The 15,260-nt window shown below is 38.6% G+C and overlaps 1 protein-coding gene across 1 annotated transcript; it reads left to right on the top strand.

Annotated features, from left to right (window-relative positions):
- The first annotated feature begins 6,144 nt into the window (after positions 1 to 6,144).
- LOC148729807 (collagen triple helix repeat-containing protein 1-like) lies at positions 6,145 to 9,620 on the top strand. Its single transcript, XM_088762120.1, has 2 exons — positions 6,145 to 6,665; positions 9,270 to 9,620. Exons 1-2 carry the CDS (start codon positions 6,387 to 6,389, stop codon positions 9,618 to 9,620), a joined length of 630 nt encoding a protein of 209 aa, XP_088618246.1. The 5' UTR covers positions 6,145 to 6,386.
- The last annotated feature ends 5,640 nt before the right edge of the window (positions 9,621 to 15,260 follow it).

The following is a 15,260-nucleotide window of genomic DNA, read 5'->3' on the forward strand; positions in this document are numbered from 1 at the left end:
AACTTGTTTTCTGGAGCCTTGAAGATCTAACAAGTTTATAATCAACAGCATTCAATATGTAGTAAAACTAAAGAAAGCGTGACCCTAGCGCTTTGAAACGTGACATGTAATCCTAAGTTTAAGGATAGATCAATTACTATATTATTGTAAAGCAGAAATATGATCCTTGTGATATGCAAAAATGTGAAGAGAATTGATGTTTTTATCTTGGGAGTGAAATTAAAGAGTTTACTAAATAATAATAAATAATAAACGAATAATAAACTCGAAACTCCTGCTCTCTCTCCTTTTTCTTAGTGTGCAACATAAATGTTTAAACGTAAACATTCCAGTTTCTGCCTTGGAAGAGGATCGGCTTAGGTTCCGTTATAATTATTTTGATGGTTCTACTTGGCAATGACCAGCACCGTATTTCACATTTAAATAGCACGAGTGAAGTGCATCAGAAAATAGCACATGCCCTTGATATTTGTACTTGGGTTATTTTCTCTCAATTTGTTCATAATTTTGTTTTCAGGAATGTTCTTTTAACAAACTGCACCAAAATACGGCCCTTAAAGTCTCGTACCAAGGAACCATTCGTCTAGACAATCCCTAAGCCAAATGCAACAGATGGTATTTCAAGTTCAATGGCAATGAATGCAGCGGACCTTTGCCAGTTGATTCAGTCCTTTACACTTTTTACCCTGGCTCAATGACCAAGATCTATCGTCCTCATTTCTTTGAAGGTTTCTGTGAGAATCTCCCACGAGGCACGGTTCGCGTTGAACTTTTGGGTAGGCAAATGCTCTGGTTCGACACTGGGTAACGCTTACACAGGATGGAATTCAGTGTCCCGGGTCATGATTGAAGAAGTACCACCATCTAAGTAGTTCTGTTATCATCAGAACTGAATAGACAACGGTGTTAGGGAAAACATGTTTGTAATGGAAGTTAAAAGGGAAGTAAAACTAAACTTAAATGTAATAGAAAATTATGTGTAGAGATTCAACATTGTGACTGGTAAAAATTTCCTTTAATTGAAATAAAATATAGAAAGCATCTCAATTTAGTTGCTGTTGATGTTTCCTTTATTCATGCGATTACTGATAAAAATAGTATTATGAATCTAATTTACGATTTTCATTTCCGTAGTGGGGAGGGTTGCTTATCACGTTGTCATCTGTTGGAAGTTTAGGTGGCTGGAATTTTTCAGAAATCGCTTGAAACCTCAGGGACCAGTCTTTCTTTTTAAAACGGGGAGGGGGGAGGAGTGAGTCTGGGGATTGTGGGGGTAGGATCACATGGTTTTTAAGGGGGAAAAGATGGGGAACCATTCGTCGCCAGGGTTTAAGGGAGGAGCTATGGAAAACTGGCTCCTAATGAATTGCCAATGAAACCCCCCCCCCGACTCCCAGGCAATAAGTAATGACCAGTCCCTTAAATGATCGGATTGTACAGGAATGTCTGAATTTTCCTCAGACTACAGCAAACGTTCTTGGAATCAACCAGTATATCATCACTAACCTCAAATTGAAATTACGGCCACAATAGGGTGACGGCTTTGAGGTGACGGTAAACGGTGAATTTCATTTCGTCGCAGTTAAAAGAAAATTTTTTTATAGTTGACTTTTTTGGTACGGGTAACAGTTAAATTTTGTCACTATGTACGCTTTACGCTGTTTTATATGCCGTTTGACGGCTCCTGGTTACTCCCATTGAAACCCTCGTAGATTGTCCCATCGATCAAACGTGGTTTAATCTTTATCCATCCTTCAGCCAACAGCGATTGTTAAGTTCATTTCAGCTGAGTAAGAGGATAGGAGGACGTGTCCGATTAAATTATCATACGAGGTACTTGACTGGCTGATTGTTGCTCGCCAAATTTCAAATCCATAATGATTTGCAGTTAAACAAGGTTAAGCAAGACAACGGTCGTGTCTGTTGGTATGCAAATTCCGTCCAGAAATTACTAGGCAATTATTCCTTTCTCTTTTAATCGTTTTTTCATTAATAGTGATTTCCAGCATAAATATTTGAATCCTTCCGATAAAGGGAAGAGTCTTACTAAGGCAGTTTTGTCCAATTAGCATGAAGTTTCCATCTTGCCATGGGTCGGTTCAGTAACAGGTGACAGATGATAACAAAGTGTGGTAAGAACATAAGGCACAGCCGGGTGTGCAATTAATGTCATTGTCACATTTTGACGTCCTCTGTGATGTATGACTGTACAGACCCAAGGCAACATGGAAGCTCTTAGGTTTGTACATAAAGAAGCATAACATTCTTAATTATGACGCCATTTCCTGTCTTTATTAGTAAGAAGGAATCAAAATGCATGTTTAATTCAGCCTATCATATGAAGTGGAATACACAACATGCTTTGTCGTCATTCTTTTAAATGTGTCCGTGAAAAATCCCTCGGGGCTCAGTTCGGCCGGGTTAAACTCTGAGTAGGCAAGTGCTCTGAGCAAACACTGGGTGACGCTTACACAGGATGCATATGGCAGTCAATATCCCGGATTGTGATTTAAGAAGTACCACCATCCCAATAATCCTGATTAGGAGATTATAAACTGAGGAAGTGTATATTCTCTTGTCCTGGTATCATCAAAACTTTTAGAGTTAGTCAGAGATATTAGGGAAAGCTGTTGGAGTTCGAACTTTGAAATAAGTAAAAAAAAGTCAAACAAAGTAAAAAAATATCTACTGACGATAACTTTGATCAGAAAGGTAAATTTCTAAAAGCCAGCGTGATAAAAACTCTGTATTGACTGACCAAATATTGCGCTTTTGAACCACAATGAATTCGGATGCTGCGCTGCGATCCTTCACCACTGTGTTACAGAGAACTATATGGTGGGCTCAGTAAGCCGTTAATGATAATGATGATAATAATGATAATAATACTTTAAATAATGGTTTATTGGTAACATCTCTACAGAGTACATAGCTCTACATCTATCAATAATACTAGGTTCATATGTGACGCAAGTCCTGTGCACTGCAGCAAAGCATTAGTCCCAGAATATCATTATTCTCTAAGTAGCTTTCCTTACATTCTTTATTTAGAAAGTGAAAAGCAAATGTGGTTGCGCTTAAAGCGCATTAATTCTCTGCTGAAACACAGTATACACGGAAGTGAATTAGTCCAACATGAGTCGGACAAAAACAACTTTTTCTTTGTGGATAGATGTGCAATAATGTTGGTCATCAACTAATAAATATCTTTGATGAACTGGCTTTTTTCGATACTTTTTTTTTCATATATTTTCTTCCTTACAAGAATGCTTTGTGACAAATTACATGACAATACGGCCCTCAAATTCATACAAAGGCAACATTCAAATATACGATTCTAATAAAAAATGCAACAGATAGTATTTCAAGTTCAACGGCAATGAATACAGTGGACCTTTACCGATTGAAACAGTCCTCCACACCAACTATGATATTTTCCGAGAGTTCCGGGTGACTCAAGTTTTAAAATGGCCTGCAAAAAGCCGATCGCAGCGGTTTAACTATGATCTTCAGAGGTGAATAGTCACTGCTGTTAGTTTTTACTTCGTTACGGGGGGGGGGGGGAGGGGGAGGTAGGGGAAACAGGGGCGAGGAAAGGCGGGAAAGCAGGAATTAGCCCGTGCACGGACGTTATTCACTGATCATTCAGTTTGAAGTTCAAATTGGATATCTTAGCTCCCAGGCTTTGATATCGTCAATACTATCCTCTTACTATAAATGGGAAATTTCGATTTTCGCTCTCATTATTTGCGACTGTCTCGTCAGTTTATGATCTCCCGAGTAAGATGGCAAAAGAAAGTTGCAAAGTTATAATGTCACTTGTGGTATTTGATTGATTGATACTTAGCCACCAAATTGTAAACTGGCAACGCCAGTGTTCAAAGATTCGTTCCAATCTATTCTTTAAGTCTTTTTTGTTGTTGTTGTTTATTTTTGTTGTTGTTGTTGTTTTTTTTTTTTTCTGGCTTACGGATCAAAGAAAGACATTCGGTTAAAGATTTTACACTGTGCTCCTCTAATGGCGTGATCTTCGAGGTATTTTGTTAGCATCTGCCATTACCACGTCGCAAAAAAGCCGAAAACAGGGGTAAGTCTGATATCCTTATGTCAGCCGAGTACTTCAAGTTCCGCCAGCCGTTAGATACTCCCCTGATTTTTATCTCCCCTTCCCCCCCCCCCACCCTCCTACCTTTTCCCCTTACACAATCCGGGTAATAGACCATATCTAAATGATAATTTCACGTCAAGGGGAAAGAACAGAGTGATGAGGAGGTAACCTGTAAAACTAGAACGAAATCAATAAAAAAGACAAAATACCGTTCCCGCACGTGACCTTTGACCACCGTATCACATCACTGACTCCTGAGAATGACTAATGAAGAATTGAGCCTTTTACATTCAACTTGTTCTGGAGCAAAAAGGTCACGGCAGGAAAGAAGAATGTCAATTGAAGGATATTATGTGATTTAGCACCAATTTCCCAAAACAAGAATCAAGAGAAGTATATTGAGACAGTGAAGAGAATTGATGATTTTATCATGGGAGTGAAAGGGTTTACTAAATAATGAACTCCAAACTCATGCTCTCTCCTTTTCTTAGTGTGGAACAAAAATGTTTAAGCGTAAACATTCCAGTTTCTGCCTTTGAAGAGGATCGGCTTAGCTTCCGTTACAACAATGACGGTAGGTTGGCGGCTAGCAAATATTTCAGGAAAACAAAGCAGTCACATTCCTCAAACAGGAAACAGAAGACTTGTTTGAAGTGAGAATATCTGTTGTGCGTGTATCTGGCGCGCTGAAGTAAGTGATATTAAGGAAAAGTTCAAGCGAATATCCAATCATCGTTATGTCTTAGACAGGAACTTTCTGTTTTAAAATGGAATGATTTTCCTGTTGTACGGAGACGAACTGACTCTAATCTGTGTTATATGGAAAGGAATAGGCTGTCTACGTTCAAAGGGTTTGTTTTCTGGAGCATTGAAGATCTAACAAGTTTATAATCAACAGCATTCAATATGTAGTAAAACTAAAGAAAGCGTGACCCTAGCGCTTTGAAACGTGACATGTAATCCTAAGTTTAAGGATAGATCAATTACTATATTATTGTAAAGCAGAAATATGATCCTTGTGATATGCAAAAATGTGAAAAGTGTAATCTTAACAGAGCAGGATTTACGTAGCTAAAAGGGGTTGAACAAAACATTATGCTCACCGTCGTTCGAATTAAGGTATTTACTTGAAAGGAAACCACGCCACTTACCTCGCATATTTAATCACGTAAAAACTAGCCACCAATATGCATATAAGCAATTTGATTGAGCAATAAAGATAGCTGTAATCAGGACTAGAGTGTGTGCGAGTCTCTCTTCGTTGAGGACCCAAAAACTGGCCAAGTCTAGAGTAAAACAAGCAGTTGGCACTTATCTGTTGGCCACGAAACCTTCCCTGTTGTAACAAATATAACGCGGCCATGCAGGGTGTCTCTTTATTGGCTCTTATCGTCGTTAGTTCCTTTACGTATTTATTGATAAATGTCAACGAACTTCAAAGGAATGTTTCTTCATCACAATGTAAGGTAAGCACTGGTTGTTAACTTTGTCAACCCAGTCATTGTTCAATTATTTTGACAGTTCTACTTGGCAATGACCAGCACCGTATTTCACAGTTGAATAGCACGAATGAAGTGTATCAGAGGAAAGCACAAAGAAAATTTTCAACCAATAACGCAATTTAACGCATCAAAATACGGGAAAAAAGACAATATACGGCAAAGTTAACGATTGCCATAAACTTCAGGCATGAGCAGATTCCACCGATGCCTAGAGCAGACTTCGAGTATTTTTCAGTTTTTGTTTCGTTCTTACGCTTAATGAAAGCCACATCTCGTTTCCTTTTAGGACAAAAAGCTAGACTAGATTATGATCCAACATGATAATTTAAATGTTTCCTTGATAAAGTTTTTCTATCATCTCACGTGATAGCTCTTTGATCGAAATGTTACTCACGCGCTAGGTAAATAAATATCAAAAGTCAAAATGCCAGGCCGATCATCATCTGTTCGTCAAAGAAAAAAAAAGGAAGTTTAAGGGAGAAACGAACTCAATCTGTGGCTCACAAAAATATTTTTCTATCCTCTCTGATGACAGTCGTGCTCATCATGTGGGATGCCAGGACTGCCGGGAATGCAGGGAATGCCTGGATCCAACGGAATACCAGGGACCCCAGGGGTACCAGGCTCATCAGGTCCTTCGGGTCCGCCGGGAAGAAGCGGCGACACGGGGGAAAAAGGTCGGAAAGGAGATGCAGGATCCCCAGGACAACCTGGCTCAAGAGGCCTCTGGGGGCACAAAGGGCTGACTGGAGAAAATTAAAGGGGAAATTGGTAGCATGGGGGAAAAGGGCAGCGAAGGAATCCCAGGGGAAATTGGTCCGAGAGGCTACAAAGGCTCTAAAGGAGAAATAGGAAGCAAAGGCGTGAATGGTGCGGGTATCCCTGGGATGACTGGCCCCAGGGGTCCCAGTGGATACAAAGGAGAGAGAGGGATGAGTGGACTAAAGGGACAGAAAGGAAATACAGCGAATATTGACCCGAGACAGCTGGCCAATTGGAAACAGTGTGCATGGAGTTCAGGCACGGGTACGGGCGTGGACAGCGGTAAAATAAAGGTGAGTAACCCTTATAATTGCAGATAACTTGAACTCATTGCATGAAAGTAGGTAGGTAGGTATACTTCATTTAAATCAAAGAAACACGCTAGCCCCAACAACACTTAGCTAGTTTCCATGGAGGGCGTGTTTGTACAAACATAAAAAGAAACTAGAACTAATAATACAAGATTAATGATGTCATAGGTCTAAAATCATAAAGATTCAACTATTATGAACAAAGTGCACATTATAAACTAAGTAGATGATGAATAATATGGTAAGTCTAAAACTACAGAAATTCAACCATAACAAACTAAGTGCATATAGTAAACTAAGTAAAAGATCAACACATGTGGTATGACATGACCCAATAACGTTTTGATACAGTTATTGAATGAATATATCGATTCCGTTAGTTTTGCTTTATTTGGGAATTGGATCCAAAGCATTGTGCCGCTATTTTAAAACTTCTTTTTAGAAACACTCTCTTGGGTTTAGGAAGTTTCAGATCTGTAGCACTATTTCTGAGGTGGTAATCAGTATGATCTACATTCCTTCTAACACAAGTGTTCCCATGGCTGGGCGCGGTGTCGTCACTTAGTTTTTTTATACATCAATGTTGACTTGGCATGAAGCCGCCTCGTATCAAGTGCGTCCCAAGAGAGGGTCTGGATTTTATCAGCGGAACGAATATCATAATTGGCACCTGTAAGAACCCTAAGAGCTCGAGATTGAAATCTTTGTAACTTTTCTTTTAATTTTCCGCAGTTGTCCCAGAGAGGGGATCAATATTCAAAGTAAGGCTGTACCAGGCTTTTATAAACCTTTTCAAGCGTATCTACAGGAACAAAGGGCTTTAAAATTCGTCTCATCGCTCCAATATACCCACACTGTCCTTCTTTCAAATCATGTCAATATGACTATCCCAACTAAGTTTTTTTTATCTATCTCAACTCCCAAGCATATATGTGTGTCAGTTCCTGATACGAGCATGTTGTTTACCACAACGGGTTGTTCGATATTTTTATTGTTTAAACTATACGAGGAGCCAATAAACATCAATTTAGACTTAGAGGGGTGGATTTGAAGTTTGTTTTCTATAAGCCATAGCGCAATCAGAATTTAATTTGATGACAACTTCGTTAGCATCGTAAGAGGGTGAGAAGATCTGAGTATCATCCGTATACCTGCATGGAGTGGCTGATCTTAAACACTCAGGCAGGTCATTAATATATAATAAGAACAACAATCGACCCAAGATTGAGCCCTGAGGGACGCCATAGGTAATTGTTTTCTTGGATGATAGTTGTTCATTAATACTGCATCGCATGGAATTCACCAACGAATACAGACAGCGGTAAAATAAAAGTGAATAGCCTCTATACCTAAGTTCGCAAACATTGGAGCTACTTAGATGCGATTTAGCGGTTACAAAACTTCAGTGCATGAGTGAGTTGGGATTGAACCTATTGAGAAGCGTTTTAGTTAGTTGCCCACCAGAAGACACTTGAACTTTAACTTAATCAACAAACTGACACCTGGACTGACACCTACACCACAAAAAGAAGCGCATCGATCTAACTAAAAATGACTTTGAGCTTGTAGCATCATTTTCTTTAGATTATTCCTTTTTCCTCCTCCACCATCCGGAATTTTTACCTGGTTTAAAGTCACAAATTTTCGTCGTTATAGTTAGCATGTTAGTAAGATGTAGTAGTTCGTCCTCGTGCTATTGATCACCCACCGACATTTTTTACATAACTTTACTGGAGATTAAGCAATTTCCACAAGTTTTATCAATGAAATTAATCAGTATCAGCCGTAAACATCTGCTATTCTTAGGCTTCGTATAAAGTAACCCAACATAATCGAAACCAAATCATTTTTAGGTACGCTGACCTATCATGATCTTTACTTAATGAATCAGTCAGTACAGACTGTACATACTGTAGTTGAAAGGAACTCCTTGTCTAGCCGCTGGGCAGAGAAGTCATGTCCAAAGGGGCGTCTCTACAACGTTATAAGACAGCTATTCCAACCACGACTTGAACCCCCAATGGCCACAGAACAAAATTGTACGTTTTCTTCACAAAAACGTTTTGTTTTTTTTAACGAGTCAGTGTGTCCAGTACCTGACTAAGTTCTACTCGTACTACTTTTTAACTGGCCACATCGATGTTGTAGGAGCTGGTAATCGTGAGAAATTCAATTCAAAGCTATTTATATATTACACACTTTTCTACAAAAGAACATGTAGTTTTGGTGTTGAGGCTGGAAGCTCTTAGTCTGAAGACAATCTTACACGTTCCTAAAGTTGAGTCGTAACTTATCAATTCGGACATGACTAGACTATGTTGGACTTTTAGATCACAGTTTTACATTTCTCTTACCTTCAATTTTACTTCTTACCAAAATAAGAAAAAAAGAGCCGTTCTTGACTGACTTTCATCCTGGATATCGTCTTAGCGTGTTCTTATAAAAAAGGTTATTAAAAAAGTCTAACAATTAGTCTTTCATAATAACAGGCTTCATAAATTATTTCGCCTCCGCTTTCTTTTATCAGTGCTCATAACATTTTTGACGGGTTACTTTTTTCAGTGGGTTTCGTGATTTTGTTTTCAGGAATGCTCTTTTAACAAACTACACCAAAATACGGCCCTTAAAGTCTCATACCAAGGAAACCTTCGTCTGCACAATTCCAATCGCAAATGCAACAGATGGTATTTCAAGTTCAACGGCAATGAATGCAGCGGACCTTTGCCAGTTGATTCAGTCCTCTACACTTATGATAGCTCAACGCCCATCATTCTCCGTTCTCATTTCTTTGAAGGTTTCTGTGAGAATCTCCCACAGGGCACAGTTCGGGTTGAACTGTGGGTAGGCAGTTGCCCTGGAGAAGAACTGGCTAACGCTTACACAGGATGGAATTCAGTGTCCCGGATCATGATTGAAGAAGTACCACCATCCCAGTAGTCCCGTTATCATCAGAATTGAATAGACAACGGTTTAGGGGAAAGATGTTTGTACTCGAACTCAAAAGTAAAGTAAAATTTAAGTTGAATGTGATGGATAAATATGTGTAGAGATTCGACACTGTGATGTGGCAAAATTGCATTTCATTCAAATAAAATATGGAAAGTATTTCAATTTATTTGTCATGATGTTTCCTTTATTCATGCGATTTCTGATAGAAATGGCGTTACATCAGTAATTAGTAGTAGTAGTAGGGTATTTATATAGCGCTATTTCCATCACTATCCAATAGCGCTGTACACTAATTTTATAAATCGGACCGATAAGATTATAAAAACCATAAAAATCTCTTAAAACATGAGTAGAAGAAACTAGCTAACAAGGTAGTCTGTAATAACGAGAGTAAAAACTTTAAAATTATATTGAAATTAACTAATTTCCTAGCCAATTAACTAGCTCACCAACTAATCAACTAATTAACTAACAAACTCTCTAGCGGCCTAACTTACTACTTAAAGAATGAAATAACTCACTACGCTGTAGTCTAATTATAACATTTATAAAAAGGGTATGTCTTTATACAGGTCTTAAAATGTGATAGCAAGCCGCTCACTCTTATGTTGTTTGGAAGAGAATTCCATAGAGTCGGTGCTACAAAAGAGAAACACCTATGACCATAACTTGTTAGCTTAACAGATGGTACTTTAAGTAAGTTTTTAGAGAAGGACCTCAGATTTCTGGTTGTTACATAAGGCTACATAATTCATGGAACTCTTCAGAAACTGCTTGAAGCCTAAGGTACCAGCCAATTTTTTATTACGGAGGGGAGGGGTAGGGAAGTTGGGGTATGTTGGGAGTAAGGTTACATAATTTTCAGGGGAAAAGCAGGAGGTTGGAGGATTTCGGTTGTGTCACGATGAAAATGATTAGTGCTGCAATCTATTTCGTGGTGGTAATTCTAAATTTGAGCTTGTTGGTGATCTTTTGCTTGATTTTAAAAATGTTTACCGGAGTCTGGGGAAAGTTCAAATATTCCTCAACAATCCGAGGTTTAAAGGAGCTGGTCATTATTCGTCCCGTGAGGGATCTCGATTTCAATTTTCTCTGGCTTTTCTATCCAGTCATTTGAGTCTACTAACCATGCACTGACTTATCTCGTTATTTATCGATTATTCGGTAGGGGTTCGCATTGATAGCATCAATATTATCCTTTTACTATCAATCTATAACAAATAACACACACAAAGAACTGTGAACATAACTTAAAGAGGATCAACTAGATGCGCAAATGACGCAAAAAAGTCTGACATTTTGGTGTCGGTGAAGTATGATAACATCCGTCAGCCATAAAACACACTCCTTTGCAATAAATCTACCCCCACTCCTCTCCCCTGAAACATTTCTTTGCAATTAATCTACCCCATCCCTCTCCCCTGACACCACTCAGGTGATGGTGCATAAGATAAATATGCTTTCAAAGCAAAACGACATGAAATTACAGAAAATATCCCATGTGACCTTTTTCCACCAAGATATATCAAATTTACATAAGGTCGTAGTAGTAGCAAGCATGATAAATGTTGTAAGAAATAGACAACTTCTTTCGAGAGACATGTTTCGGCATGCTTATGCCATCTTCAATCAATGAGTAACTGAACGTGAGTAATTATATAACAGACAGGTAGATGAATAAAATATTTACAGCATGATGTAATACAAAAGCGGGTACTAATTATAAAGTGACACCAAACATCAAAGGTGTGAACTAAAACGCTAGAAAAGTGTTATAATGCTGTAATTGTTTGTTAAGTTCAGGTTTGATCTTATTTATATAAAAAGCTTCTTTGAGTTTTAAATCAATTGAGTTGTTGGCAGAATCCATTTTATTCATCTACTTGTCTGTTATATAATTACTCACGTTCAGTTACTCATTGATTGAAGATGGCATAAGCATGCCGAAACATGTCTCTCAAAAAAGTCGTCTATTTCTTACAACATATAGCAAGTTTACCCTTTAAATCCTAAGATTTGACTGCCAATTCCCCCCTGTAACCGCCACACATTTCCTCGTAACTTAGATTCGAGAATTTGGTGTTAGATCAAGTAAAAGCTTCAGGCTGATAAGTCTAAGTATTCTCATAACCTAATACTGGATGATGTATCGATATCACAAGGAAAAGTTACATGTTAATCACTCCTGGGGTTTAGAGAATTAACCGATCTAAAGACCCCGCACTCTTTCTTTTCATCACTTGTGGTGCAACGAAAATCACATTTATAATAATGCTGTCCTCGTAGCTTTGAAGCTTAAACATTTCAGTTTCCTTCTTTTGAGAGGATCGCCTTGTTAACTTTTGTTACGGGGACAGTAACGCCAGATCAACTGGCAAATACTTAAGAAAAACAAACCAGTCGCACTCTTCGGCCAGGAGAGAATGTGGAAAAGGAAGACGAGTGTGAGCATGTCTATGGCACATATACCTGGTGCGCTAACGCAAGTCATGTTAAGGAAGAGTTCGAGCGAATATCCAATCGTTACGCCTCAGATGGGAATCAAGTTCCTTTTTATCAAAATACATCGAGTTAGCCGGAAGCAGACGACTCCGAAATTCTTCTGTTTCGATTCTAAAATCATCAGTTTAAAGGTATTTCATATTCAAATACTATTACCATGACAGTGAAACTCGAAAAGTACGGCTTTTTTGATTTTTTAAAAGATTAACTCATCTCCCAGTAACAGTATGTGATCCTTGTTTTCGATAACTTTGAGAAAACTATATCAGCCAGACATCCAAAAACATCCAATTGTCATTTAAGAGAATGCAGAAACAGAAAAAGAGAACGTGAATACTGCGTTAGCGCGACTGTTCCGATGGCGCTGATGCATGTGATGCCAACCACGTACACGTGAACAGTAACCAATCATTATCATCTTAGGATGGAATGATGTTCCTGTTGTGCAGACTAGAGGAGTCGAGACTAATCTGTGTTATATGCAAACGAATAAGCTGTCTACACTCAAAGGGTTTGTTTTTTTGGATCATTAAAGATCCAACAAGTTTACAGTCAAAAGCATCCGAAGTAATGCAGCCATGCAGGGTGTCTCCTTGCTAGCTCTTATCGCCGTCAGTTCCTTTATGTATTTATTAACAAATGCCAACGAACTTCAAAGGAATGTTTCATCATCACAATGCAAGATAAGCACTGACTGTTGACTTTGCTAACAGAGTCATTTGTCGGTTATTTTGCTAGTTCTACTTGACAAAGACCATCCATATTTCACAGTTAAATCACACGAATTCATTCATTCATTCATTTTATTTGGCATTACCCGAAAAAAATTAACCGAATACAAAATTTATGATACATCAAAGATAAAAAGAACTATTCTAACTAAATTAACTTCACAATCAAAGGAACTGAAGAGGTAACAGCAGGGAAGCCTATTTCAAGCCGGGGGCTTATAAAGTATAGGCTTCCATAAACTATAGGACAAACCATACAAATGAAAGAACATAGTGCAGAGAATTTTTTTTAACCAAAAACGCAATATAGTAGAGAAAATCGGAAAAGAAGCAAAGTGTATCATAAGATAAAATAAGACGATCTAAGATCGTAAGTCGGGCTACAGGCTTTAAGCTTCAAGTTGGACTGATATCTCAACTCGTGTATAAATCTGCCCTTTTTAGACGCCTGTTGATGCCCATGTTACGATATAATTTATTTCCTTGGTCATCTAGTCTTTTTGGTCAGTTTATCCTCACCCTGATGAAAGTCCAACATGGCATCTTTGTTTTCGTTTCCAAGAGGTTGACCACGAGGCACCTTGGTTTTATCAGCAAATGTTCTTCTGTCACTCTGTCCACATCTATTTCATTTGATTTCTGGTTTGATTCGAGTGAGACCTTCCCTAAATCATCTGACTCTTTTGCTATTTTGAGTTCGCGGAACGACCCGTTTCGAAATATACGCTCATTACACACGCTATCTTTTAAAGTGGGTCTACAGCGAACGGTGGTGTGTGGGTCTGTAAGTTCGAGTGTAAAAAAGATGACACCATTTGTTAAAGCTGTACTGTGACGAAAAACGTATCATTCCGTAAAACCTTTTTATAACAATATCTCGAATTCATGCGCTTTGAATAACATATGTATTAAATATTAGAAAAATCTAGCCAACGACCGCTGAGAAAATGAAACTTTTGCGTTGCGAAATCGCCCTTCCGCCATATTGCTGTTGAATAAATGAACGGCAGGACATCGGTAACGCGTCAAAACGTAGTGACCTCATCCAATCAAGACAACTCGAAGGCAAGAGAGCTTGTAGGGAAAAATCACTGTCTTCAAGCGAAAGGAATCGATCATCCGGTTATTGCTCCATTCCCTCCATAGCTTCCCTTGAAAGTGATGTGAACAGTACTTTTCCTGATGAAAGAACCAATGTAATTGAGGAATTTGATTTCCTTTTCCAGTAGGTGATCTTTTAGTCTATTTATTTTGGTTGTCAGCGTGTCGATTGTTTTCTTCCGACTTCGATTTTCGTCTCTCACAAACTTGGACGCGTCGTAACTCTGATGGAGGTATAAGTGAGTCTCTTCCTAAAATGACGAAAATGGAGCATTTAATGATATAATTTGACTCAAATACGTTGGAATTCCTTAACCTGGCCATGTGTTGTTTATATGTACTGACACGATCGCATATGTTCGCATGCAAAATCTCTCTTTTTTTTAAACCAACGAATAACGAATGATGAATGAAAGCTTGGAAAATTATACAGTTTTTGTGTTTTTTAGATATTTCCTACAGGTGTGGAGTAGTTGAGAAGAATTGATTAGAAAAGTCGACTCACCATGCGATGATCCTTCGATGAAGTACTTGCTCGTGATCGAGGTTTTCTCGTGATTACCACGGCTTTCCCTCAAACTTTTCCAGTTAGTTGGTACTGATCCTGGTAACAATCTCAATGCCCCTTTTAGATGGCATGTCCTTACAAAACACGATTCTAAAAAATGCTCAGAAACAACAAATCGGCCTTCGGGATCAAAGTTTTTTTCTGTGAAGTCCGACAAAGTTCTTCCACTTCGCGGCAAGGTTTTTGTTAACGGGGGAGTCGTGTAGAGAGACTCTATCTTGTGGATTTGATCTAGTGCTGCATCCCTGCACAACACATCGAGGCGAGGGCATTGTGATATGCCAGCTTTAAAATTATAATCGTAAGATTCGAACTTTTCGCGCTTCTAACTCTTATAAAACAATGGAAATTAACACTCATGGCTTTGACAACTTATGTCTTGGTTGATTGGATGACATCACTACCGGTCTCCCCATACCTCCTCGGCCAGATTCAGTACATTCCAATCGGATTCAACAGCCTCGAAAAAGATAGACCAAAAAATACTACTTACCGTGGGAATTTAAACTCAAAAATCGATACAGTCATTCCTTAACGTTTTGAGATCCCAAACACAAAGTTTCAATGTGATCGGAGAAACTGACGTTTTTCGTCACAATCCGCTTTAACATAGTCTACATATCCGCCATTTTCGACATCGTGGAAAGAAGGTTGCGCTGTTATTACGTGTCTGCGGTATTCCCCATTGTACGTGGCTTTGTGGAGAAACCGGAGGGTAAACCTATA

This window comes from Stylophora pistillata, chromosome 5 (genome assembly GCF_964205215.1).
Source record: "Stylophora pistillata chromosome 5, jaStyPist1.2, whole genome shotgun sequence".
In the NCBI taxonomy this organism is placed as follows: domain Eukaryota; kingdom Metazoa; phylum Cnidaria; class Anthozoa; order Scleractinia; family Pocilloporidae; genus Stylophora; species Stylophora pistillata.

Bases quoted from the DNA above. Each gene is read 5' to 3' on its own strand.
- LOC148729807 (XM_088762120.1), top strand. From the start codon at position 6,387: ATGGGGGAAAAGGGCAGCGAAGGAATCCCAGGGGAAATTGGTCCGAGA. The intron at 6,666-9,269 runs GTGAGTAACCCT...TTTTGTTTTCAG, and splicing joins TGGACAGCGGTAAAATAAAG to GAATGCTCTTTTAACAAACT.